At 39.8% G+C, this 13073-nt stretch overlaps 2 protein-coding genes across 5 annotated transcripts in view; both read left to right on the top strand.

Moving 5' to 3' along the window:
• Positions 1-4239, top strand: part of PRKAA1 (protein kinase AMP-activated catalytic subunit alpha 1) — a 29918-nt gene extending 25679 nt beyond the window's left edge. For all 4 annotated transcript variants that reach the window (XM_019531996.1, XM_019532001.1, XM_019532000.1 and 1 more), the window contains one exon: positions 1040-4239. In XM_019531996.1, coding sequence (XP_019387541.1) covers positions 1040-1272 — 233 coding nt within the window. In that variant the 3' untranslated portion in view covers positions 1273-4239. The remainder of the gene's footprint in view (positions 1-1039) is intronic.
• Positions 4240-8986: 4747 nt separating this feature from the next.
• Positions 8987-13073, top strand: part of TTC33 (tetratricopeptide repeat domain 33) — a 72822-nt gene continuing 68735 nt past the window's right edge. Inside the window, exons 1-2 of the mRNA XM_019531995.1 lie at positions 8987-9092; positions 9639-9871. Of these exons, the coding sequence (XP_019387540.1) occupies positions 9648-9871 (224 nt within the window). The 5' untranslated portion in view covers positions 8987-9092; positions 9639-9647. The remainder of the gene's footprint in view (positions 9093-9638; positions 9872-13073) is intronic.

The following is a 13073-nucleotide window of genomic DNA, read 5'->3' as shown; positions in this document are numbered from 1 at the left end:
TCTAATGATCTGGTGATCTGATCGTAAAAGGCCACCAGGTTGGTCTGACAGGACCTGCCACTGATGAACCCATGTTGGTTGCCCCTAAGCATGCATGTAACATGTAAATTGACTCATACTCTGCAGCTCACAGATGTACATTGTAGTTCTGTCCGCTGTTACTAAAATGGCTACTAATAGACTATATGGGCATGTATTTAGTAACAGCTGAATTCTTTACATTGGCTAAGCTCATACAGAGTGGTACATTCAGGTCTTCAGCTGGTATGTAACTTAGCTGTGTTTAGGTTAATGTCTTAGCTATACATATTCATGAGTTGAGCTCCCTGATTGTGGTCATCAGGCTTGGAGGTGGTTCCATTTTACAATGCTTGTTATGAGTTTTTGGGACCAGAGAGAAAATAAGAAGTTGAATTTTAGGGGAGTGGGAATGATGCTGCAAAAGGAGAATAACTGCAAATAACTTGGCTTTGGAAGAGGGGTGATGTCTGTGTGACTACTACAGAGTGTATACATGTGAAGGTTGGGAATGGGGTTTGTCCAAGAAATACACAAAAATGTGTGGGGTGTAAAGTGGGGTTACACTATAGAATGGCTAATCATTAGACCAGGGGTAGAAGCAACACTCTGCGAAACTAAGGTAGCCCTTAGAGTCTGCCTTCAAGTACCCTGTTACTCTTATACTTCCTGTTACCTTGTTGAACTATAACCGTGCAATGTTCTGACTGAAATAAATGATATCTGAAGACATGGTTAAAGGTAATACCTTTTGTTTCTTCAGCTATCTCTGGAGGATGGTTCTGCCTGGGTTAGTCAAATGCCAAATTCTTAATCCTGTTAACGTGTGCATATTTAGAAGTGCTAAGTCTGCTTAAGTATATTGTGTGAATAATAGTAGAAATCAGGATTACCTTGCAGGGACTCTTGGATGGACCTTTGGGTTTCATGGGGTATTTTTTAATGACCAGTTTGCCATTGTAAAGTTTTTCATCTAGGTGTGTGTTTGTGTTTTTTTTTTTTTGTTTGTTTTTCTTTTTAGATGAAATTACTGAAACAAAGTCTGGGACTACAACTCCACAGAGATCAGGCTCAGTGAGCAACTATAGATCTTCAGATGTTGATGCACAAGGAAAGTCTGTAGATATGTCCAGTACCTCATCAGTGACCTCTTCACTTGACTCTTCTACATCTGACTTGACTCCGAGACCAGGAAGTCATACAATAGAATTTTTTGAGATGTGTGCAAATCTTATTAAAATACTTGCACAATAATTTTAAAGATTGGCTTATTTCTTTTACAGCAATAAGCATGCCTAAATCATAGTCAAATGCTTCCAATTATAATCAAGTTAAATTTAAGGCGCTGAAAAACCTAGCCACATAATGCGATTTGCACAGGAACTGAAACATGATTATGGGCAGTTAGACCTGCAACACACTAAAGTTGAAGTGAATTATGATTGTTCACTGTCCAGTAGTAAATACAGGTACAATAAATTATAGGCCCTTTTGGCAGAGTCCTTAACATTTTACATTGAGTGCACACTAGAATTCATAGAACTTTTTATTGAACCATGCAGATTTTTTTTTGTCTTTATGCTGGTGATACATATTTTTTTTGCAGTGTAAGTAAATGTTCACCTCTTAACCCTATGACCCATCAAAGTGACTTATTGGTCACAATCTATAACTGTGCCTCGATTTTTATCAGTATGAACTGTTCAGTTATTTTAAGAGCAGTAATATTTAAGCTGCTGTGGTATTCATCCAGCTTATTTGGCAGTAAATAAACTATTCACCCAGAACAGCCTAAAGCAAATTATAACATACTACTTCTTAACTCTCAGATTTTGATAAGTGTGTTGGAGAATCCAACCAGTTGGCATTTCTTAAGGATTTAAATACTTTGTAAGCACTGGGTGAAGTAATATGGGCTGCATAACGTCAGTAGAACAGAGTGCTCTCCTCATGCAGTTGGGGGGGAAGGAAGGGGGATGATGTCTCAGCTAGTTCATGCCGTAGAACAGTTCCACAGAAGATGACTCTTTCCACTGGGTTTATGATCTGTGCAGGTTAACTAGTAGTTTTAAGTGTAGCAGCGGTGCAGCAGCTCCAAAAGTGCTGTTACAGGCCGAGCGATTTTGTTTATTAGAGCCATGTGCATGGTAAAGAGCATGCACCACAGGTTAGCATATGCTTTTTTCAGAATTTTGCACTGGAGTTCAAATGATCAGTGTTTAATACTTCCTAGACCTAGTTCTTTATAAAATTGATGAGTTGGCATATATTGTATAGGTTTCACTTTGCTGTTGAAGCTGTTTTATCTAGACCAGGATGCTCAAATAACTTTTTATAGCACATCTTGACATTTTAATTGAGAGATCCTAAAGTTGACAGTGCAGTTAAGTCCTATTTGAACTGAAACATATCTGATTCGTGCAGATAAAAGTATATAGACTTGATTGCTAGTATTCAACTGAGATTCCCATGTCAGAAATATAGGCATGATTGTAGTGGGCACTAACAAACAAGCTAGTGCTTCTAAACTTGAGCAGTGTTTCAGAAAAGAATTGACTCTTAAGTTAGGGCAATCAACATATGCACATAATGGAAGCATTTTTTAAGCATGTCTCATCTGCAGTTGGAAGTACTTACTGCTTTTCTCCATCATCTAGCTATGACAGTTTTAAGTGTAAAACAGTATTTGTGTATTCCAGAAAAAATGTTTAATCTCGCATTTCAGAATTGTAAAAATGAAATCCACGAGATCTTCAGTCCCAAAAAGATTCCCTCGTTAAAGCCACTATGGTCAATGAAAAAATTTAATATATAGTGTGAAATATTGACTCAGCTGAAGCTTATGGTAACATTGTCAGTGACTTCAGTGGATTTAGGGTTTTGCCTACTGTGAACTGCTAAATAAATATGATACAATCTTGGCCAGAAGCAGATCTCTTAAGTGTTGCTAATATATACTGACTTGGAAGAAACCATGCACCTGTTTTAAATCTAGGATCTGCTAAATTTGCATTATGAATCTGGGAGTTGTACGGTCTGTCCAATAAGTAGGTACAACTTCTGTTTTCCTGTCTTCAAGATAGTGTCACACAGTGTTGTAATCCTGCATTACAAGGACTTTGTCCCAAAATGAAAGATTTTACTTTAGTGTTAAAATGAAGCATTTCTACAGTTGAGATTTTTGTAACAGATGTTTAGCTCGGGAGGGAGACCAATAGCTAAACCTACTTCTTAAAAGCCTTTTTAAAAAAAAAAAAAAAAGTATTGGTTGTGATGCACTTCTTCATTAACTTATTGTGATCCCTTTTTGTTACGCTTTTTTTTTAATTTTCAAATTGTTAAACATTGCACTTATGCGATACAAACACACAGTTTTTCTTTTTTTATTACAGTATTTCTTCTTTTGAAATCTATTTGGGATTAGTTAAAATATCTCTTGAAAATATACTAAAATTAAACTTTCTAAAAAATATAGACTCCTGATTGCAAATATTTTGTAGTGCTGAACACTCATGTTAAGGGATCAGGGTGCAAATTGACTTTTACATTTTTATACTTTTTTCAGCCCTCTTAAGCTTTAAGGCAACCATGTTTTTACTTTGTCTTGGTATCTGGAGGTTAAAATAAGTTCCTGGCAGAAATATACTGTATACATAGTTTTAAATAAAGTAAACGTTATTGAAATGATGAATCAGTTTTGATGGCCAAAAGTTTTCTCAAGTGCAGATTTTATACTGGCTGGGGGTGGGAGAAATGGGACTGTAATTAATTTGTTTCTTGCAAAATTTCATTAATCTGCGTAACCACACACATTTTAGATCTTAGTGATCTTGCAATGAAGTCAAAATGAAGTTCTTGAAACATTTGCTAGTATCTGCCAATAGGTTGTGAGAGAGAATTCACTGCAAAATGAAGAGGAGCTTTGAAGGGGAGGGTACTCCAACATTTTCCACAATAGCAAAGGGATTATTAAACTGGTTGAGTGCTTATTTTTTCCCAAGCTTGCTCCAGCTGGAGTCCCTTGAAGGACCATGCGTTTGTATTGTAACTGTTCATAAGACATGGTTACATCTGACTGTCCATGTGCAGTGTAACTTCATTAATAAGGGGTATAAATCCATCTTGGTGGTGCAATATATCAAGTTAACTTTCACATATGTCATGACAAGTGTTTGAATACAGACTTTAAAATTTTATTTTGTCAGTTAATTACTACTGTGTGTTGTAAGAAATGGATGCTTTCTTCTCACAAAAAGATGTGCCTACTTCCTATTGCAATTTTTGGCAATACTGAATGGAAAATGCTTGTTATAATTGTATGTATGACTTTTTAACTTTCAAAAGATAAAGCTATGTTACTAAATATAAAATACTCAACCTTGTTTCAGAATTATGTGCATGCTACTTGTCTTGTGTCTGTATATAAACTTCATATGCTAACCTAAAGCGGATTACTAAATTTATTTCAAATCCAGAAAGATAGCTAAATATAGACAGAGGTGGTAGAAAAGCAGGATGGTGGGTGACCCATAAATCCCATTGTACTCTTTTTGGTAGTACATGTAGATTTCAAATGTACCTTTTAAATACTAAACTTATTTTTATAAATGTCACTAACTTCAGAAGCTCAGCAGTTGGCTAACACTACCATAACTTTACGTTGCTGTAAAACTTGGCTTGAGACCAAATGATCTTTAGTCCTGATTATTCAGTGCTAATGATTAATCACCGCCTCTAACTATTCTTGTGCCATGAGTAGGGTGATCAATTTTTATTAAATAGGCCCAATTTATAAGTGTAGGGTGTAAAAAATGTGCAAGCAAAAACTTAAGATTGGAAGGGACTTTTCTGCAGACAGTCATGTGTGTCCCTTTTTGGGGGGTTCTAAGTTGTTCAAACCCCACTCTCCTGATTGCCAGGCAATTGCAGAACATTGCTGGTCTGTTGCTTAGAAATGGTCTTTTGGTTTCCAGCCTAAATTTTAATGTAGTTTATAGCCAGTTTTTGCCTATTGGTAGTCCTAAGACTGTTTAGCTTAAGTAGCTCTTCTTGTTTCTTGACGTTAACTCTAGATGTAAACTAATTCATACAGAGCGCTGTACTTCTGTGATTTGGGTCCTTCCGGTACTTAAAGTAGCTCAGTGTAAATGCAACCTTAATTTCCATGTGTGATAAACATTGACAGATTGAGACGGCAACATTTTCTTTAATGTCAAGAAAATTATAACAAAGCTGAGGACCTGTTCTCTGTCTTGCCATCCCTCTCCATTACCCATTGGGAGTGGTTCATTTAGGTTGCAGCCCTAACTTAGATAGATATTAAGGACTTGCACTGTGCTGGGTTTGAATTGCAGTATTCTACCATGCATGGCACTCCAGTTGTTCTAGGTTAATAATTTAAGGCCAAAGGAATAATTTGTGATGGTCTTAACACAATGGTCAGCCTGTGAAGAAAATCTGCACATGGTACGGTTAGCAACTTTAGAATGATGTTGCTCGGTTACTGTTTTTTCAGATAAATTGGTGCCCTACTTCTGTGGCAGGGGATGATTTGTTGGGTTTAGTACTGCTTTGGCTATATTACAGTATAGAGGGAGTGGCTGAAGATGAGTACAGGTAGTGGTACTGTTGCTGAGAGCTTTCCCCCACCCCTCCCCATACAGTTAGTTGGATAATAAACCTTTAACACTGTCTTGTTGCTTCCATCATTTGGCTAATGGTTTAAAGTGGGTTAACAGACTTGTAGAGAGCTGCTGTAGAGTGGTGGCACAGGTATTTTAATGGCATCATGGATTAGGGTCAGAATTATGCTATACCACAGCAAGATGCAAATTGAACTACAGTTTGGTAAAAAGAACAGTGAAGGTGAGAGGTGGAGATTATTAATGTTCCTGATATTTTCATATGCTCTATAGAGTGGGATATTTATTCAAGTTGAGGTCCTCTAACAGACCCCTTGTCCTTACTGCAAAATCTGATTCCTGAAACACCTGTACTTTACATTTACTTAATTACCTACCTGCTTGTAATTTATTCTTTCCTTGGCTGCAGAACGTTAGGATGCTGCCCTAAATTTTTCACATCACTCTGATGGTCTGATATCACTTCAAGTTCACTGTGTTACTTTCAAATGTTCATTTAAATTTATACAATGGAAATATGAGCCAATTACAAGACTCCCCAGCAATAATAATGCTTGGTATTCAGAAAAGTGTCCTGTGTAGTTGGTTTCTAGAAACCCCAGAAAAGTATTCTGAACTGGATTACAGCCAGGCTGTGGCAGGAGTGATTTATGGACAACCTGGGAGTACTCTGCCAGTGGCTAATGAGCAACAGCCCATAATCTGAGTGAGAATCATTAGACTTCGTAGTGTGGAGAGCTACCTTTTGAAGAGCTTGTTTGTACTATATTGCTCCATCCAGCAGTACTAGGCAGTAAATGAGGTAAGTTTTTGTGAGGCCTGTGTAATAAATTCCAATTGCACTTTGTAATGACATACATTGCGAAGGGGACAAATTAGAAAAGAATGTCTCAATTATCTAATCAAGAATAAGATAAACTATGTATCTTTTTTCATGAAAAGTCTTGAGGTTGGAGATCTTCAAACTATATACTAACAGCTTGTCAGAAGGAGAATTTTTCAAATATTATTGAACTTGTAGAGAATGTGGTTTTTATATGTGTGGGGTTTTTTTTTTTTACTTAATTTGAATACAGATTTTTTTAAAATTTTGCCATGTATTTATATTTCCTAGAACAGCTGTTTTAGTTAATGTTGGGAAATGTGGTTCTTAGGGTGGAAGCTGTACTGCTTGCTCTTGAATGATAAACATTTGGGTGAGTTCAGAAACTGCAAAGTCATGTACTATATCATGCTGTATAATCTTAAAGCACTTTCCAAACCCTGAGAAATGTCTACTTTCCTTCAAGAACTGCAGCATCAAGCCCAGAGGAAACGAAGCCCACATTCTCCAGCCGAGGTATTGCGCGCTAATGACTGATTGACTGGTGGTTTCAGTTTTTCTAATGCATCTCTTGTTCTTTATTTCCTAGTTTAGTAATAGCTAGTTCACTTACATCTCGCTCTTATTCTAAATCAGATTAAACTACTTTCCATTACTAAAAGGACTTTTTTCTTTTCTCTTGCCATGTTCTTGGGCCCTAAATACAGGTGCACCAAATTATAGGCCCTCCTGACCAGAGTTCTTACCATGTTACACTGAGTGTATGCTAGATTTCATTGAATTTTTTTTCTTTACACAGTGATAAATAAAATTATTGCAGTGCAAGTAAATGTTCACCTTGTAGCCCAGTGATTTATAGAACTGTGCCTCAATTTTTTATTTAACAGGAGTCCCTTCTTGTAACTGCTGCGATGCCTCTGCCCATTATTTGGTGGTTCTGAGGCTATTTGGGTGAGTCTTTGAAAGCAAACCGTAATGCGCTACTTCTTAACTCTCTAACTTTTTGATTAAGTGTGTTAGAGAAGCCTCCCCATCAGCATTGTTTAAGGATTTAAATACACTGTCAGCACTGTGTGCAGTAACATGGATTGGATCCAGTCCCTATAGTTAAGTGCTGCCTCAGTGTTGCCAGGTCTTAAATATGAAATTATTGTATTGGAAGGTCAAAATTATATTTGCTGAAAAAACTATCATACACTGAAAAAATATGCAAATAAGTCTCATTTCCATTGATCATTGTAAGTTGCCAGTGCATGAATGAGAGCCAGGTAAAAGTTGAAGCATTTTTTTTTATTTTGAGGCAAGCAGTTGTAAGAGTGCTGACAGCAAACCTCCAAATCCGAGAGCGACTTGGGTTTTGCATATGCTGCATCAATGGGCTGCTTCAAAAATTATGGTACATTTTGGAATCAGAGCTTGTGATAGAGATGATATCATCCTTTATTAGACGAACTAGATTTTTGCAAAAAAATTTATTTAATTGCAGGCTTTTGGGCACAAGCACCTTTCAGGCATAGCAGAAAAGCCTGTAAAGGTTCTCCTGGGTAGAACAGAACTTTTACAATCTTTTCTGCTATGCCTGAAGGTTGCTTGTGCCCGAGAGCTTGCAATTAAAGCTTATTATTTATTTTTAGTTTTTTGCAAAAATCTAGTTGGTCTAATAAAAGATATCACCTCTCCCACACGTTCTGATTCTGCCTCTGGCTACCACTGGGATACTTGGTACATCTTGCAATGCAAAACGCCAGACCTCTTGGTTCAGAGATGATATATCTTTTATTAGATCAGCTAAGAAATTCCCCCCCAAAAGATCTTTTTATGCAAGCTTTCTGGCTCTCATGGCCTTCATCAGGCTTAGGGAAAATTTAAAGATGGTAAGAAATCCCCATACGTAGGTAGGAAATAAAATTTCATTTTTGCACAGAGGAAGCCATGTCCATAAGAGTAGTGTCTTTGCAAGTTGCTCTTTGATGAGCAGAGAAGGCAGGATTGCTTCCCTAGTGGTGTCAGGTGGCAGGAAGGTGTAGAAATCTTTGCTGTTCACCAATGAGGTTTAAAATCCAAAATGGGCTAAAATTCGGCATCTTTCATGTTTCAGGAATGTCTCTGGTAGTCGTGTTGGTTCAAGACTAAAAGAAATGGAAGGCTTTAGAAGTCTCGGTTCAGTTTTGTGTTTCTTCTGGTCTCAGACCAAGACGGCTACCACCTACATCCCTGGTGCATCTTGAATACTTCCCCTGTTACTGATCGTACAAGCGTTGATGACCAGCGCACGCCTGGCAACACCTCATGCGACCGCGGCGGGACGAAAAGAGTACGACTGAGCTGGCGGCCCCGGCCTAGCTCCAACCAGACCAGCCCCCGCCGCGGGCTGGGCCGGAGGGGCGCTGCGGGCCCAGAAGCCTACAACTTCCAGGAGCCCCTGCGGCGCAACGGCGAGGGCCGCGCGTCATGCTGGGAGCTGAAGGCCGGGGCGCCCTTTGCTTCTGCTCCTCCTCCGGCGGGGGAGCTACTTCCGCGTCGTCTCGGATGAGGCTGCTGCCGCTTCCGGGTTCAAAGGTCGCATCTCCGGAGGAGGCGAAAGAAAAACAGGCAGTGAAGCGGGTCAGGTAAAGGCCTCTGCGCGCTAACGTTGCCCTGTGCTAGGCTCCCCGGGCCCAGCTCTGCCCTGCGGCGCGGACCCAGCCCGGCGGGAGCGGGAGCAGGAGCAGGCCGCAGAGTTCCTGGGCCCCCTTGCCCCAGCGACCTTTGCATCGGGCCCCATCCGGCCGGCACACTCCCGGGCCGAAGGGCTCGGTCACCTGCTTTCGAGGTGGGGAGCAGTGCTTGGAGTCGGGCCGTGCACCTATAGGGGCCCCAGGAAGCCTCTGGTATGGCATGTGTGCCGCTCACTGGGCACTTCTCACTGGCTTGTAGGTGGTCCTCAGCCCTTTAATCCATGTCTGTCGAGCTGCGTTTCTGAACCGTTCATTTGCTTCAGACAACTGCCTCTGGCTCCCAGGCTCTTTTGCTGCCCCCCAGTATCATGTAGTTCATCCATCATATTTGGTAGCAGCTGGTCAGGCAATGCTGCCTGAATCCAGATGAAGGCATTAAAGAGTTTCTCTGCATCTTTTGAGACCAAAATGTCATTGGTTTAAAAATGTCCCCTTCAGTCTTCCAGCATGGCTTCCTTTGGGTGGAAAAGGAAGATTGGTGAGAAGGTTTCAAAGGCCACTTCCCAGCAGTTTGAAGCTGAAGCTGCTGATGAGGAGGAGGATCTAGCTGACAAGGAAGATGGTAATGGTGTCCATAAAGCTAAGAAGAAGAAGGATGTTCTCATGGGGGACTGCGTGGAGAAAAGCAAGCAGCTCAAGGATGAAGGTTCAGTTTTGGCTGAGAATAGGAGGTACTGAAACTATTTTAATCTCCATTCGTGTAAGTTAATAAATGAATTAGTAAAGGAATATTTTGGTGTTTTTTTTCTATTTTTAATTAGCAGGCAGTATCCAGTGGAGGCTTCTGCATTCGCATCTGTTTAAAAATAAATCCCATTAAGGCTGCCTTTGTAATACTGAACAGCACTTTGCCAGTTTTCACCATTTGATGGCTTTTTGTTGGCTGTTACAAAATAAATCGTTTCCTATTCCTTTTCATCTTAAGCATACATTCAGTCCACAAAAGCCACTACTGCACCATGTTATTAATAGGTGTCTGGTAGTTCCAGCAGATGGAAAAATAACTGATTTTATTAATTGCTGAAACACTGTAGCTCTAGAGCCAAGGTCACCAATGACTTCTGTTTGTGGGCCAGAGTAACCCAGGTGACGTTGGAGGTGTGGCAAAGGTAGGACCTGGCTGCTGCTGCTTCTCTGCCACCCAACCACGGTGCACTGTTTAGGCAGAATACCTGGCTGCCCAGCTGTGGAATGCAATGTGGCACAGCATGGCACGAATAGAAGTTCTTCCACCACCAAATGCTACTGCTTTGCTCTTCAGGCTGGATCTGGCCCGCTGGCCATAATTGCCAGCTGCTGCTCTAGAATAGTTGGTCTGGAGTTCTTGGTAACTTTGGAAGGATAGTGTGAAGGTGCTTCCGTTGTTGCTATTTTGCTACATTCAGACAAACAACTGCTAGAGGCAGACTATGTTTTGGTTATTAGTGAAATAACTTAATAGAATATTATGTAGCTAGTTTTTGTTTGCCTGCCACAAAAAAGAAAAAAGAACGATTCCCAGAACAATCAGCTATCTCTTTTTAAAGTAAGAAACTTGTTCTTAAAACTTATGTTTCTACATTGATTTAAGTTGTGAAAATCTTGTAGCTTACTCCTCCTACCTCTGCCCCTGGGGTCAGGGCCTTGAAGGCCTCCACATGCCAACTCATCCTTTTTACCATTTTACTATAAACACTGTTATTCCATCTACTTCCTCAGTGTAATAGCTTCAAAAGAGGCTGCTATAAACCGTAGGCTAGTGATTCTCAGCCAGGTTGTCACAATATCTTTCTAGGCTATGAGGAAATAAGTGTAAGCTCAGGCTTGGCTTTGTCTGACTGATCCCGCACTTGCACTGCCCAGCCCTTCCACGAAGAAGTAATCACTGTACTTTATAAATTAGGTTTTGAAATTTTGGTGTCGCTCAATTTACAGAAGTTATGGAGAGAGTGTCTTAAATTCAAATGAGGCTTAGGTTTTTGGAATTTATTAAAAGGGTTATTGATTGCAACATGTAAAACCACAAAGGTTTTAAAATGTTATTGTGTTGCTCATGGAGTAAAATCCTTTGAGTATTAGTGAAATTTAGGTTTCTGAAGAAAAACTATATTTCAGCACAGCATCTTTAGGATGTGCTGTGTAGAGTGGATGTAATTTATTTTGCTTCATAAGTTTTAAGTGCTGTTCCAGCTTTCCCACAGTTTTTTTGCAGTGACTTTAATTTAGAGAAATTCAAGAATCTTTCTCTTGTGCAGCCCAGCAAATGTACAGGAAACGTCCTATTTTCTAATGTCCCACAACTGGTGCACATGTGGCTTGGAGAAATATAAAATTTATATATTCATCACAAGCTTAAAAGAATTAAACATTATGCAAGACTTTAATTATTATTGATCACCAACACACTGTTCCTAAAGGTAATTTGTACCTTCTATAAAGATAGTTTGTGCTTGTGCCCTCAAGAGCTTGCTGTCTAAAAGATGCTAACTGGGTAATGAAGAGGATGGAATAACTTTAGAGGTTTAAATACATGTTTTATTATTACCATTTTGACACTGAAAGTGATCCTTTAGGAGGGATTTAAATAAGACATGTCTAAAAACAAACCTTCACTCTTGCTGAGTGTTCCAATCATCACTAGAGACCTACCTAAATCATGGTGGAAGTGCATTGCTCTGATTGGCTGAGGGGGCCCTGGGGGCCTTGCTGATTGGCCAGGGGGCAAACACCACAGTTTTTGCCTCCCTGGCCAATCAGCAGCAATCACTGGAGACCCTTGGTGAGTAGGTGGTGGGAGGCAAACACCATAGTATATTTAAAACTGCAGGTTTTACCTCCTAGCTAATCAGCAGCGAGTGGCAGGGCTACCAGGCCTCTTGGACAGTCAGCACTGGGTGAGGGCGCAAAGCAAAAAGAGTGAAATCTAAAGGAGTCACTGTAGACTTCTGCTGCAGTTTAAGTAGGTCCCTATTAATGATACTGTTGGCTAACTACATGTTCTTTTTGCGCATTCTTTTGCCAGCATAAGAATTGGTATCCTTCTAAAAAAAAAAAAAAAAAAAAACCCCTCAAATCTTTATATTAAAAATAATGAACAGAAACCATTTTAAGCTTGCTATATTTTAAATTAGAAGTATTAACTGATGATATACATCTGTGTATATAATTACCTACATATAAGTATCAGAAAGTGCAAAATGCACCAAATAACAGGCAGCACTGCTAACCTATGCCTTTACAGTCCATCTTCACTCAAAGTAAATTGATCTGAGAGTTTATGCAGTAATTTTCCTTTTTTGATCTATAAGTTCTAAAGATACTAAATAGTAGTTTAGTATTTTACTTAATACTGAGTGAAATTCAGTGCAAGCTGATTTTCCCCTTCTTATTTTGCTTTTGAACATTGTACAATGAGGAGGAGTTCTTGGCTCATGGATTGTGACATGTTTTCGTATGTCTTTTATTTTTGTGTGTTCTATAACAATACAATAAAGCTTTTAAACAACAAAACCCCCTCAGGCCCCAGTGGAGGCACACCTAGGCCAAGGGTTAGTGAGGAACTAGTTAGGGAACTTCTGAAGGGACTGGATGTATTCAAGTCAGCTCGTCCAGACAATCTCCACCCTAGAGTACTGAGGGAATTGGCTGAGGTCATTGCAGGACCCCTGGCACAGCTTTGAGCACTTCTGGTGCTCTGATGTGGTGCCAAAGGACTGGAAGAGGGCCAAGGTGGTTCCCATCTTCAAAAAGGGGAAGAAGGAGGACCCGGGAAACTAGGCCAGTTAGTCTTACCTCGATCCTGGGCAGGCTTTTTGAGAAAATTATTTTGGCGCATATCCACAAGGGGCCAGCAGGGGAAATCATGCTTAGGGGCAACCAACATGGGTTCATCAG

The sequence above is a fragment of the Crocodylus porosus genome, unplaced genomic scaffold (assembly GCF_001723895.1).
Source record: "Crocodylus porosus isolate Cpor-Errol unplaced genomic scaffold, CroPor_comp1, whole genome shotgun sequence".
Taxonomy (NCBI): Eukaryota; Metazoa; Chordata; order Crocodylia; family Crocodylidae; genus Crocodylus; species Crocodylus porosus.
The sequence above is the reverse complement of the archived record's forward strand: the minus strand, read 5'-3'. Positions and strand labels throughout refer to the sequence as shown.